Below are 15,143 nucleotides of genomic sequence, written 5' to 3' on the forward strand. Positions count from 1 at the left end.
ATATGTTCTTGTGTAATGATTGACAGGATTGGATGATCTAGCTACTCTTGCACTCTAGTTTAGAATTTCACTTTAATCTCTTGCAAATTTTGAATCTCTGCCAGATACTGCAAGGATTCCATTATATTCTATTCGGATGGAATTATATGGAAATAGTTTGTATCAATAAGCCCTGCATCTCTGATCCTCAAACAAACAGCCAGTCTAGAATCCATCATTCCAAAATTCCAAAGTGTTAAAAATAAACCCCAGCACTTAATGGTGAAGGATTGTAATGGTACAGGGTGGCAACACATGATATTTCTGAACTCTCTGTCTATGATCAAATATTATGAACCCTTGTTACCTGTAAAAATTACAGCTTTACTCATTAAAAACATAGTTTAATCACAGGATGTCGAATAAAGCATCCATCCATCAATCAATCCCCATCCTTTGTTCATTGCTTAGTCTGTCTGACCATCTGTTTTTATATTTATTAATTTGTTTGTTTGAACTGTTCATTTACACTGGACACCCAGTGAACCAGCTTATGAGGCAATAATAACCTATATAATAATATTCAGATTTTCAGCTCATATACTTGAAATTGCTGTTTAACTGGAACTCTTTTGTTCCACTACCTGAAATAGTATATTTTTTAATAAATCTGTGTTTTTAACGAATCAGCTGAGCGAATGATAAAATGACTCGAAACCTCAGTTTTGAAATGTCAGACTTTTTGGGAAAAAATTGACACGTATTCAAGTTTCTTATCTGATGTATCTCCAAGACATCGTAAAAAATAGCTGACTAAGTGCAGCTGTTATGAATGTATGCTTCAGAGATGCCATTAGGTTTATAATAATACACTAGACTAGAAGATGTGATCCCCATTAGCACCCGCTGACCCACAGTACAGCTCACAGATCGGCTCGCACTCTCAAACATTCCACAAAACTGTCTATTCATGCAAAAAAACATGCATGAAATCTTTACTAAACACATCCAAATTTAAGCAAAGCCAATTTCCCAATTTGTAAATGAAGGAATTTATGATGTTATGACCCTCTTTGTCTCCCCAGACGACAATTGTTAGATAGATATGAACATATGACAGCTGATGACACACGTCTTTCCGCAAACCATGCCTGGGACACCATCTGTGCACTGACTTACTGTAACTATATCTTTCTGCTTTACATAAGAGAGAAACAGATAGAGCGAATACAACTAGTTCCTGTGACCCTGTTTTGAGGTCTTTGATATGTGTGTGTGCGCATGTGTGTATGGTGACAGCTGACACACAGTATGGGTACAGACTGTGTGGGCATTCTGAAAATAACAATGAGAATTCTAGTTTGGAACCACACCTATTTTTCCTGTAACCCTTCCCATTCCTAAACAACTGTGTTTTCCTCACACACACACACACACACACACACACACACTGAGCAGGTGCTGGAGAGCCCTTCTTCACTAATGCTGCTCTGAGGATAAAGACATGGATCCGACCACTTCCACAAAAACCGTCTGGTTATGGATGCTTCTATCATTCTTATTCTCTGGTAATACAATCTGTTTTTTTCCCAGCTATTTTGTGGACTAATCCAGTTCAACACATGCAGACTGTCATAAACAATATGTTGTAGAAAAACAATTGAAAAGAAATTCTGGCAGACAAATCCTTTATGGCACCACTGGACTTTACATGTTCACACTTCGTCTTTTTGAAGTGTTAAAGTTAGAGAATGTAGTGGCAGCATGCTAAACTGTCAAACAGGGTGTTAAATAGGGTGTTAAATCCTTGTTGATTTGCACGAGTATAACGTACAGTAAAAGCTTGCCTAATATATAAACATATATCTGCTTTTGTAATAAGGATATTTATTTTAACTGTAAAGATCTAATGTGTGTGTACTCAGACCAACCAAGACAAAGGACAGCAAGGAGACTGAGAAGACACTGGAAAATCCACAAACTGCACTTTTACCAGAACGAACTTCAGTTTTATGAAAATAAATAAATTGCAATGCTTTTAAACTAATCTAAGAACATCCAGAGCATTTATGACATCAGTTTTGGGTTTTCATATTTTTATTTTGTGCAAAATACATCTTTTGTTTTGTAATTTACCCTTGCAATCTTAATATGAAATATTATGAAATATGAAATGTTTAGCTGGAAATGGTTTCATTATCTTCTTTGAATCCCACATGATTTGATATTTTAAACTAACTTAAATAAAAAAAAACAAGCACGGACAATTTATAACTTATAACAACAAATTATTACTTATGTTAAAGTTGTGATAACTAATTACAGTAATATTTTTTTTACAGTTGTGCATAGTACAATAAAACATTTCCAAATGTATTTATTTATTTATTTTTCAACTTATCTTATCTAAAAGGATTTCCTTATTTAAAATAAATTAAGTGAACAATTTGTTTTTTTATTATTTATACAAAATATATGTACAAAAACTTTTTGTGATGAATAATTAAATAAAGAATTGAATTGACATTCATTGACATTGACATTGTGTTTCAGATGTGGCCTGTAATCTAGAAGGATCTCTGCACAGAGATCTAATGGTGGGATACAACAAGAACATACGGCCTATGGAGAACCATGGTGACATCATCGATGTGAAGATCAAGATGACCCTCACAAACCTCATTTCTCTGGTAAAGCTCTGCATGTGTGTGTATACACACTGTAAATATGTGTGTAATATGTGACTCTATTGTTTATCATCCTTTCTCCATGTTCAGAATGAGAAGGAAGAGACCCTCACCACATGCGTTTGGATTGAAATGGTAGGAATAATCACATCTGTGTATATGCAAACAGCGATTTCAGAGAAAAATACCTTTCTTTCTCTCTCTCTTTGCAGAAATGGCATGATTATCGACTCCGCTGGGCTAACAGGACAGGGTTTGAGGTCTATGAGAACATCACACGTATGCGTCTTCCCTCTAAAGCTATCTGGCTGCCGGACATCGGCCTGGAGAACAAGTGAGAGACTAAATTATTGATCGATTTGATTATGCAGATCATCCAAAAGACAGAAACTAAATCCTAAAAAAAAAGTTGCAGTAAAAATCATCATCTCACTGTATCTTCAACTTCGTTGTAGTTTATAGTTATGAAAATAACTAGTCTGAAATGTGCAAATCTGAGTATTTTAGTCCATCAAATGTGACCTGTTAAACAGGCCTACCTTTTTGTGTTTGTGTAGTGTGGATGGACGTTTTGAGGTGGCGCTCTACACTAACGCTCTGATAGATCCTGATGGTAGTGTGGTCTGGTTGCCTCCGGCCATCTACCAAAGCTCATGTGCCATCAAAGTCAACTACTTCCCTTTTGACTGGCAGAACTGCAGCATGGTGTTCAGGTACGGCTGATCCATCTGTCTTGAGTGGTGGAAATACATGGAAATAAGATGCTTTATTCTGGCTTACACTCTTTTTGCTTTTGCAGGTCTCAGACGTACAATGCCAATGAAATTAAACTGATGCTGTCAGACGAAGACAACATCACCATGGAGTGGATAGAGATTGATCCAGAAGCTTTTACTGGTACTAAACCTCCAGTAGCACATTATTATTATGATTTATTTTTTTTACCATAAAGACAAAGAAAGTAAAATATGCTTGTTGGGTGCTATTTGAATTGTAAAACCGTGACTGCTGTAAATTAAAGTCCTGCAAATCTTAGTAAACATACAGTCAACTTGCTAAACAGATATTATTATCATGTAAAGTAGTATATACGTGTGAATGGAGATATATACAATATAGCATATCTCAACAGTTTGATTACTTGAATCATCACAAAAACTATATAATGGCCCAGCTCTATGCTAAGTGACCAAAAGGCAAGATATTGAGATGTTATAAATATTAACATCACAATCTTCTGTAAAGCTGCTTTGAAACAATATGTTTTGTGATACAAACAAATACAATTAACCTCCTAAAAAAAAAAAAAAAAAAGTAATATCACATTTTTACTTCCCCATAAAAATGTATTAATGTCTGAATTCTAGACATTCTTTCTTCTCACTACCAGTTTACCAAGGTTTAATGTGGTAAGATCCCTAACCCCGAGGATGAGTATAGTAGGCTAATGCTTCTCTCAGCAAACAGCACTAATAATCATAATTGTGCATAAACATGCATTTTATTCTGTGCACTGATTGGTCAGAGAATGGAGAATGGGCTATTAAGCACCGCCCTGCTAAGAAGCTAGTTAACAAGCGATACAGCCCAGATGAGTTGGAGTACCAGGAGATCATCTTCTTCCTCATCATCCAGAGGAAACCACTGTTCTACATCATCAATATCATCGTGCCCTGTGTCCTCTTCTCATCCCTTGGGTTGCTCGTCTACTTCCTGCCGGCCAAAGGTCAGGCTCAATAGCAAATGCTAAAAAATTCTGATGTGGCTGAATTCCAATAGACTTGCTATTTCAGCAAGTTCTTACAAATGTACAGTGATTTTTTTTGTGTGGCTATTGATGTCACCCAGAGCCATTGACCAGTAGGGGCAATAGGAAAAACTTATATCATATAACTATATCATAATGAAGTGAATTAGTAACCTTTGCAGTAAAACAATCACTTTAACCTAAACTGTCATTTAGTTATGAAATCAATCATTTCTAATCAGTATGTTTGTGATTAGTATGTTGAACTAATTGTTTGTTTATAATAGCTGGAGGACAGAAATGTACTATGACTATTGCGATCCTGCTCGGTCAGACTGTCTTCCTGTTCCTTATTGCCAAGAAAGTGCCAGAAACTTCCCAAGCTGTTCCTCTCATCGGAAAGTGAGTCTGTGCTTTTATTCACTCATTACATATTTTCATCAGTTTCTGATATACTTGTATTCAATGTGTGCAACATAAGAAAAATAGTGTTCTTTTGGCAGGTATCTGATGTTTGTGATGTCGGTGACCACAATAACTGTGATGAACTGTGTGGTGGTGTTGAATGTTTCTTTGCGAACTCCAAACACACATCCTATGAGCAACACCATCAGGAAGGTAAAACAGAATTATCTAACTATTTTTTACTTAATTCTTGTTGTCCTATCCAAAATTACTTAATGAAAAAGTTCTTATATAATAGCTTTTCCCTCCATTTTGGTGCAACTCAGGTCTTGTTGAACATCCTTCCTCGTCTGCTGAGGATGACGATGCAGCGCTGGAAACCTGAGCAGGAGGAAGGGGATTTTAAAATGTTTGCCCTGGGCAACGGCACTCCTCTTCGCCGCAGGAGACGAAGCTCTTTGGGATTAATAGCAAAAGCTGATGAATACATGTTCAGAACAGCACGCTCAGAGCTGATGTTCAGTCGACTGAAGGAAAGAAAAGGGCTGCTGAAGAACACTTTAGAGAAAATACGTGAGTTAAACTAGATTTCAAAAGTTTGGGGTTGGTTCATTTTTGGAAAGAAATTAATACTTTTGTTCAGAAAGAATGCATTAAAATTATTAAAAGTAAGAGAAAATACATTTATAAGGTTGGAAAATAGTTTAAAACAATTTTTTTTAAATAAATGCCCTTTTGCATTCTAAAATGTATATCACAGTTTCCACAAATATATTAAGGATCACAAAAAAAGTAATCGCTACTGAAAATTCAGATTTGCCATGACATATATATCTTAAAATATATTTTAATTGTGTATATATCTTAAATTGTAAAAATATTTCAACATATTAATGTTTTTTACTATATATTTCTTATTTTTGATGCAAAATAAAAATACTTATTACAAAAATAAAATAAAAATGTATAATAATTTTTTATAATTAATTAAAATATTAGAATAAAAATTTACTTCATGCGTTTATTTTTTGATATCCTGTTTTATGTGAAAATATAGCATGTCAATTCACAATGATTTTTTTTGTGACAATTTTTGACAAAAATTTACTTTGACTTTTATATGCCATGTCTTTATTTTATATCCTTTACATAATTCTACATTTTAAATAAACCATAAATTAAATATTTTAATATAGATTTTCAAATACTAGTTCATATATATATAATATAGAAAAAGTTTATTATTAATTAAAATGTTTAACATTAAATCCAACTAAATAAAATTTTTAATAAGGTGGTTTTCTGTCCTTAAATTTGCTCTTTTGTGGTGTGACCTCAGAAAATGGTTTGGGAGGGAACACAGCACAGGATCTGGAATCCAGTTTGGCTTCAGCTTCACCAGAAGTGCAGCAGTGTGTGTCGTCCTGTAAACACATCGTGGAAAGTGCCAAGCACCAAAATGACTTTCAAAGTGTGAGTGACTGTTCCAGAATTCTCCAAACATGAGGCTGAATGTGTCTCTCGTTTACACAGGAACATTAGATGTTTATGTCAGGGTTTAACCTTCCAATCCCAGAAAAACTGGTGCTGAAGTCTGAATTCCAGTCATCCTTTCTTCTCACTCTGCAGGAAAATGAAGAATGGTTTCTGGTTGCCAGGGTGATTGACAGGATGTGCTTCATCGTCATGGCGCTGCTGTTTATACTGGGCACCATCGCAATCTTCCTGATGGGACATTTTAACCAGGCACCATCTCAGCCTTTCCCCGGAGACCCCAAAAAATACCTGCCTGAAATCTCACCTGGAGACATCACAGGCTGAACGCAAGTGTAAACCAAATGATAGACTCAGAGAAACCCCAGCAGAAGTCTCGAGGACTTTGTTGAAGATGCTCTGGAGACAAAAATCCATCAGATTGTCCATACTATGGCAAAAGTAGTAGTGCTACTGGCCAACAAATGTGATCGAAGGTCTCCAGAGAAGAGAGTTGGTTGGATCTGAAGCCATTTGAGACTGGCTTCATTGAGCTTTGATGAGACGCTGATGGTTACGAAGGTCATGCTATTTGCTTGTCAATATCTTTATCACAGTATCACTTTAATTTTGTGTGGTGATTTAACAGTTGATGCTTTCCTGAAAATAAAGAGAACTTTAACTTTCTCTCACACGTAAATTATGATCTTCTGCATGAAATCATGTGAATTGTTTCAGGTTAGGTAATTTCACTCCTCTACCTCCACCTCAACTTGAGGAGGATCTACTAGGCTAGATCCGGGAAATAGAGAGCAGGTCAGGGGGAGGGGGTGTTCAGTGTAGGAGTAGCATTACAACTAATAACACACTATCTGGAGCTTGTTTGGGAGCTGTTTCTCAGTAAAGAAAACCCTTATCCCATCACTATTGCACCTGCCCAGCATCTCCAAAAACCGCAGGACCTCAAATGGTAGGATATTCTCTTACACTGTTGTTGTTATTTAGCAGATGAATTGGTATTGGTTAAAGCGTTAACGGGATAGTTTGCCCAAAAATTCTGTTATCGTGTACTCACCCTCAAGTTGTTCCAAACTCTTCTGTTGATCATGAAAAATATATATTTTGAATGTTGGTAAACAAAAAGTTGCTAGACGCCATTTACTTAAATTGTAGTTTTTTTGTATTATGCATTTGGTAAAATGTCTTTCATGATCAACATGTTTTTATGTTGATCATGAAATGAAATGTTGATCATGTGTTTTTTTCAAGATTCAGGTTTGGAACAACATGAGAGTGAGTAAATGAAGGAATTTTTATTTTATGTTAAATTATGCCTTTATGTTTTAGTATAGTTATACAACAAATTATGGCTTGATCACAAACCTTTTGATTAAATAAATAAAAAATCCAGAGTGGCATGAAAAAAAGTAATTAGTCAATTATTATTATTTACCCCTTTTATCTGAAAATTGTTGCTATTTTTTCATGGCTTCTAAAAAAAACGTATATATAAATAAATATATAAATAAATAATTAAAATATTAGAATAAAAAATTACTAAATGCATTTATTTTTTGATATCCTGTTTTATGTGAAAACACATAAATTATATAAACACATATTATATTATATTATATTATATTATATTATATTATATTATATTATATTATATTATATTATATTATATTATATTATATTATAGCACATGTCAGTTCACACTAATTTTTTGTGACATTTGATAAAAATGTACCATGTTTTATCTCCTGTGTTTTCTCTCTCCAAATTAGGCCTCCCCATCTGTGACCACTCAGCCTCTTCCCTTCGGTCTGGAAAGGGAGAAACATATTGACATGCTCTTTAGAGCTTTCCACGGGCAGATTAGACCTACTACAGACAAGCAGGACCTCACTCCTGTGCTCCAGGATCCAGGCAGGACAAGACCTGGATGGAAAGAGACAGACAACGAAAGACTGGGAAAACTGTCTGTTCTGAGAACAGTCACAATACTTCATATGACTGCCAGGCCAGAACTGCAAGTTGACTAAAACATCAATGAAATAAATGTAGATAAGACTATTTTTTATGAGAAACATTTTTAATTTTTCATTTTAATGGTGGCTTAACAAAAATCATCACTCTCTTAATTTAGATAATTTAGAAGTTTCATCTGGTCTTGTTGAGATATATAGTTGAGTATCATAAGCATAACAATGGAAACTAATCCCATATTTTCTAATAATATTACCAAGTTGCAACATGTAAATTTAAAATAGCAGAGGACTTAGGACAGATCCTTGTGGCACTCCATAATTTACTGGTGTTAACTGAGATGACTCCCTTATTTAAAAAAACAAAGTTGTAGCGAACATACAGGTAAGATCTAAACCATCTTAAAGGTTGCCCTTGAATACCTTTATAGTTTTGTAATCGATTTATGAATGTATCATGATCTACAGTAGTGTCAAACAAAGCACTAAGATCAAGTAAAACTAACAATGAAATGTATCCTTGGTCTGAGGCAAGAAGCAAATCATTTGTAATTTTAACAAGTGCAGTTTCTGTGCTATGGTGGGGCCTGAAACTTGACTGAAATACTTCATAGAGATCATTGATCTCTATAATAATAATAAAGATAATTATTATTATAATAGTCACACTACTCACACACTAATAGTTATTATAATAATTAAAATAATGAAAATTCTGTTTAAAAGTTTGCGTTCAGGAATTTATTAACTTTTATTTAAAATAAATTTTTATTTTTATTTAACAAGGATGTCACATGTCAAAAGTGACAGTGAAGACATTTATATATATTGTTTTAGATAAATCAATTCTGTTCTTTCCTGTCCTTCAGAGAATAATAATAGAAAAATATTTCCACAAAAGCATTAAGCAGCACAATCAGTTTACTATTGATAATAAGAAATGTTTCTTAAGCACCTAATCAGCATATTAAAATGACATATATATATATATATATATATATATATATATATATATATATATATATATAAATATAAATAACAATGAGTTGTTCATAGAGAAAAAAGTTTAATATACATCTCAATTATATGAATGTAAAATAATTCTACATGTTTTAAGAATGTTTTGCAAAGTATTCAAACAAAGTAGGATTCAGATATTTAAATTCTAAATCATTGAATGAATACTATCACATATATAACATACACACACATGGGGAGGAAAGGGTCACCGCAGCATATTTGCTTCACATAATGAGTCTTTGTGTGGCGGTGCAGGCACTGGATCAGGGTGGGCAGTGACGCTACAAGTTCGTCACTAGTGCGGCACTAACAGGCCTGCGGACCCTCACACACAGGCTATTAGTGCTCTCAGAGGGGCCGACATGCAGCGACTGTGTGAGGTACTCCAACTCTGTGGCACACTTCAGAGAGAGCCAGAGCTTCAGTAGAGCCACCGAGCCTCCCACTAATTCAATATAACCAATAATCAATAATATTTCACATACTTATCTCTCTCTCTCTCTCAATATTTTCTAACAATTTTGTATTATTATTTGCTGTTCTCTCTTTCTGGTCAGTCTTTCACTGTAAAGTTAAATATCATGATCAACAAAATCTAATTGTTTATCCTGAATAAGCACATGCTTGTTTTTGATATTCTAATAAATGAAACACATCAAAATGAAAGGTGCTTCTTAGCTGATTGTTTTCACCTTTTTTTGCAATTTGGACAAATACCGGAAGATCATCATAAATATGTGAACATTCATAATAAATAAGGTAATTCAAAATAAATACTGTTAAGTCTGAAATCAGTACACATTTATAGTACATTATGGAACACTTGTAATAAAAACAAAATATATTATAACTAATATTATAAAAGGTATAGTTCCAACTCAACATTCTGATTAATTAGCCACATCTGAAGCCAATGTAAAATCATGCTTCTGTAATGATATGAAATGTTTCTTAGGGAATGCTTGTTTTCAACCATTGTAACAAATACCTAAACAGCATATACCATGATTAATCCACTGCTGATGGGATTGGTAGCTGTTTGTGGTGAGTGTTTTTCACCGATAGCTCCCATTAGGGTGGATGAGGCTCTACAGGGCTACACCATCAGAATTCTGTCCTGAGGATTGAGGGGAAGACCTTCATGTCGACATGGGTATGTGATCCTCTTCCCTAGACTATTGTCTCATCACAGAGACACAGTAGACCTGTGAGAGGAAAGCAAAAGAGATAAGATCATCTTACAAAACCAAGGCAAATAAGCAATAAGTATTTAGAAGCCTAAGAAAATAATATGATTCTTATTTAAAGGTGCAGTGTGTAAATTTTAAATTACAACCAACGGAATTGCAACGAGCGATGCTACGATGCTACAGTGGCCAACACAGGTAAAGATGTCGTCAGTAAAGACAGCAAACACCTCTTTACAGAGGTAAATTAAGGAATTGTATTTACTTAGTTATTCAATAAATCGATGTAATTGAGAATGTTAATGTACTTGTTTATCATTGTGTCAGTGCTTCATTCGCAAGAACAACAAAGTGTCTAAACGCACTCTGTAGAACAATTTGTCTGTTAGGGCTACTGTAGAAACATGATGCCGACTTCCATGTAAGGACACCCGCGGTGTATGTAGATAATAAATTGCTTAATCTAAGGTAATAAAAACATAACAGTCCATTAAGAAAGGTCTTTATACACCTCTGAAAACATAGTTCTGCATATTATATTTTAAATAGATTGTTGCAAATATTACACCTTGCACCTTTAATAATATATTAAAAATAGACAAAGTTTGATATATATTTTACATTTCAACCCAAGTGAAGTTTATTTGATTCAAACTGGCGAACTCTAAATGTTTAATGAATAACAGTAAAAACCTATTTTAAAATAATATTTATTTTATTTTAAAGTAAGTGTTATTTATGATTATTTTATATGTTTGACAAAATCATTGGTAATACCTCATTTTTTATCAATATATTGCTCATGGCTTGACTGAAAAAGGGAAAGCAAAGTGACATACACCCATACTCAGAATTCGTGCTCTGCATTTAACCCATCAGAGTGCACACACACACAGAGCAGTGAACACACACACACACACACACACACACACACACACTGTGAACACACACCCGGAGCAGTGGGCAGCCATTTATGCTGCAGCACCCGGGGAGCAGTTGGGGGTTTGATGCCTTGCTCAAGGGCACCTAAGTCGTGGTATTGGTATAATCCTCCTAACTTAGGAGTCAAACTCTCTAACCACTAGGCCATGACTTCCCCATTGTCATCTGAAAATTTATGTTAAATGGATAGACACTGCATTGCTTTCCTGAGGAAGTTGACAACATTAGAACTAGAGCGAAAGATTTCAGTCTTTTATATTACAGATAAATGCTGATCTTTTGAGCTTTCTGTTCATCAGAGAACCCTACAAATGTATCAGTTTCCACAAAAATATTAAGAAGCATAACAGTTTCTTCATTCATAATAATACAATTATTTTAAGTAGCAAATAAACATATTATGATTTCTGAAGGATCATGTGACACTAAAGACTGGAGTTAGATGCTGCAAATTTAGCTTTACACCACAAGGATAAGTTATATTTTAAACATATAACAATAGAAAACAGTTATTTTTAAAGTGTAATAATATTTTAGAATGTTGCTGTTTTTTACTGTATCTTTTGGCAAAATAAATGTAGTCTTGGTAAGCATTCTTTTAAAAACATAAAAATTAAATAATAATTGCACTGTCCATGGAGCGGACCTGACTCACATTTCACTGCTGGTTCTATACAGTATGCTCTATATAATTGTGTATGTGACGAATAAAAATATTCAATCTCGAATCTTGCCAGGGTCACTGAAGTCACTCTAAATCTCAGTGCCCTCCACGTACGTCTATGTCTGTTTATCTCCTGTTATTGTCACTATTTGTCTGAGCCTCATCACAAGCATTTTAATGTCCAGTTTTCCCCTGTGCTAACTATGCAAATGATAAATAAATGCATCTTGACCAGACTTGATATACTTTTAATGAAGGCATTAACCTTTGTCCTAAATGAAGTGCTGCTGTTCAGTATACATTTTTAGCTGCACATAAGTTGCGACTGTCAATTTGGTGATTTCGGCTCTTCACAATTTACATGTTCATAACTTGTTTTTATACAGTCTATAGTTCAGATACAAACATCAACATCAGTATTATTATAGTAAGTTACAGTCAGCTCAGCTGGGTTGCTAACATACAGCCGGCGGATTTGAATGACATGGCCAGATCGAGGAGAAGAAAAAGGATCAGAGTAAACTAAGTAAAACCTATCATGCAATGGCAAGCCACGACTCTTTGGTTGCTGAAACGCAATCAGTGTTTTCAAAGAAATAAAAACACTGCACCAAGGCAGTTCATCCCACAACCGGAGAAGCTGCAGCAGGTGCGCCCCCCTGCGGAGCTCCGCAGAACTCCCAGTATTACAGAAAAAAAAATCGTACATGACTCTTAATTTTAATAAAGAATATCTATTTGAATTTGAGACTTTAGTACTTGCAACTTTTAAGTTCTTCTTTACGCACCAAGAGCTTGTTACACTCCAAAGAGAAAGGAAAAATGTAAACTGCGTCACATGACCCCTGTGAGCAGAGATGTATAGTAACGAAGTAGAACTACTTCACTACTGTACTTAAGTACTAAAAGGCGGTATCTGTACTTTACTAGAGTATTATTTTTTTCTCCTACTTCCACTTTTACTTCGGTACATATTTTCGCTGAGTTTAATACTTTTACTCCGATATTTTTTTTATGTGCTGCATCGTTACTCGTTACAATTATAATAATGTTACGAATCATTCCATTACAAACCACTGCCAAAACTGTAGATGGCAGGTTTGATGAAGCTGGCACATCATTGAGCGAATCAAGCGAGACTGCGCGTGCTGACTGAACTGCTGTGAAGAGAGAGATGAACACCGAGCCGAGCCAGATAATGACTCGTTCACGAGTCAAGAACAGGTTGCATCGGTTCTCGGATGACCAGTAACGTTAGTTCTTTCTGACAGTTCGATTCAATAAACCAGTTGAAGAAAACAGTTCACCGATTCTTTTGCGCTCGATGCAATGGCGTCATTGGCGTTGACTGCACATGGGCTCATAACATTAACACAGAATCAGTTCAGAATCAATCACCAAAAGAATCAGTTCGGTTCCAGACGCTCTGCGTGTCGGTTTGCTTCACGCTAAATCACACATGCGCAGTATCATCAGCTCATCAGTTCACGAATCAGACGCGTCTGACAGAAACGGTTCTTGACTCGTGAACGAGTCATTATCTGGCTCGGCTCGGTGTTCATCTTCAGTTCTCTCTTCACATCAGTTCAGTCAGTGTACTGTTTGAGTCAATGAATTACTCCGGGATATTGGTTTGTTTTAACTCAGAGGGAGTGTCAGACACATTAAACAAGTTAACAGCTTAATTCATCTGTGGATTAATGCGTATTAGAGACGCGAACTGTTTAAAACGATTCAGTTCGATTTGGTGGACTGTTTAAAAAAGATCCGGTTACATCGAATGATTCGTTCGCGAACCAGATATCACAAACTGCTTTGTTTTTAACTGTCTTACAACAGACACAGAAGAGAAGACAATGATGAATAAAGTCGTAGTTTTTATTTTTTTTTGGACCAAAATGTATTTTCGATGCTTCAAAAAATTCTAAATGACCCTCTGATGTCTTACGGGTTTGAAACGACATGAGGGTAAGTTATTAATGACATCATTTTGCAAATTGGGCTAACTAACCCTAGTAACCATTTTTTGTTTACAAGAAGTTACAGTCAAAGGAATTGTGATTGTCCTTTAGGTTAATCATTTGAAATAGTAAAAACAATATGTTCAAACTTTTGACTACTTTCTTTAATACACAATACTTCTACTTTTACTTTCAGTACTTGAGTAGTAAATTTTAAAATAGACTACTTGCAATACTTAAGTACAAAAAATGTTGAATACTTTAGCACTTCTACTTAAGTGTGGTGCTTAAAGAGCACTTCTACTTCTACTCAAGTCACTTTTTTGATAGAGCACTTGTACTTTTACTCAAGTATGGTTCTCTAGTACTTTATACATCTCTGCCTGTGAGGGATATAAGGAGCTGATGACAGGACAAATGACTTTCAAATTATTCAAACAAGTGTATTTTCACACGCTCATTGTTTTTATGAAAGAGTAACACAAGTTGCTCTTTCATAAAAGCAAAGATGTTGGATAGCCTTTATATATATATATACATACATACATACATACATACATATATATATATATATATATATATATATATATATATATATATATATATATACATTTTTTTTTTTTTTTTTTGAAACTGCTGACAACAGATCAACAATCTGTACCTGTCATCCTGCAGGTTGTTTCACCCATGACAGCTGTTTAACATCTGGGGGAAGGAAAAAGCTAAAGACCTATATTCCGTTTTAACTTTAAGCTGATGTCCCATGTGCCCTTTTTGACATTAAAAACAATAACCACTGTTACAGAACCTTTGCTAGACTCACTGTTTCACAATCCACAATGAACAATCAGTAATGCAATAAAACAAAGGAAATGACATTAAAGATTATGGCTGTTTGCAAACATGATGACTTTAGCAATTCTCCTGAATCACGAATGCCCCAAAAGTTCATCATCAATCCTCATGATCAATCCCAAATTCTGTCATAGCCTATCCAGTTTCAGGGTTTTTTATGTCTTTAGCTCTGAATGTAGTAAAGCTTGTGATCACCTTGTTGACTGGTTGATGGCACATGCTAAAGTTCATTAGA

General features: G+C 34.8%; 1 protein-coding gene across 1 annotated transcript; it reads left to right on the forward strand.

Annotated features, from left to right (window-relative positions):
• Window positions 1–1,433: 1,433 nt before the first annotated feature.
• LOC113075854 (acetylcholine receptor subunit gamma-like) lies at window positions 1,434–6,972 on the forward strand. Its single transcript, XM_026248515.1, has 12 exons — window positions 1,434–1,547; window positions 2,533–2,669; window positions 2,757–2,801; window positions 2,879–3,000; window positions 3,224–3,379; window positions 3,466–3,563; window positions 4,192–4,392; window positions 4,701–4,815; window positions 4,917–5,031; window positions 5,145–5,391; window positions 6,158–6,291; window positions 6,448–6,972. Exons 1-12 carry the CDS (start codon window positions 1,484–1,486, stop codon window positions 6,637–6,639), a joined length of 1,626 nt encoding a protein of 541 aa, XP_026104300.1. The 5' UTR covers window positions 1,434–1,483; the 3' UTR covers window positions 6,640–6,972.
• The last annotated feature ends 8,171 nt before the right edge of the window (window positions 6,973–15,143 follow it).

Source organism: Carassius auratus, unplaced genomic scaffold (genome assembly GCF_003368295.1).
Source record: "Carassius auratus strain Wakin unplaced genomic scaffold, ASM336829v1 scaf_tig00017776, whole genome shotgun sequence".
NCBI lineage: Eukaryota > Metazoa > Chordata > Actinopteri > Cypriniformes > Cyprinidae > Carassius > Carassius auratus.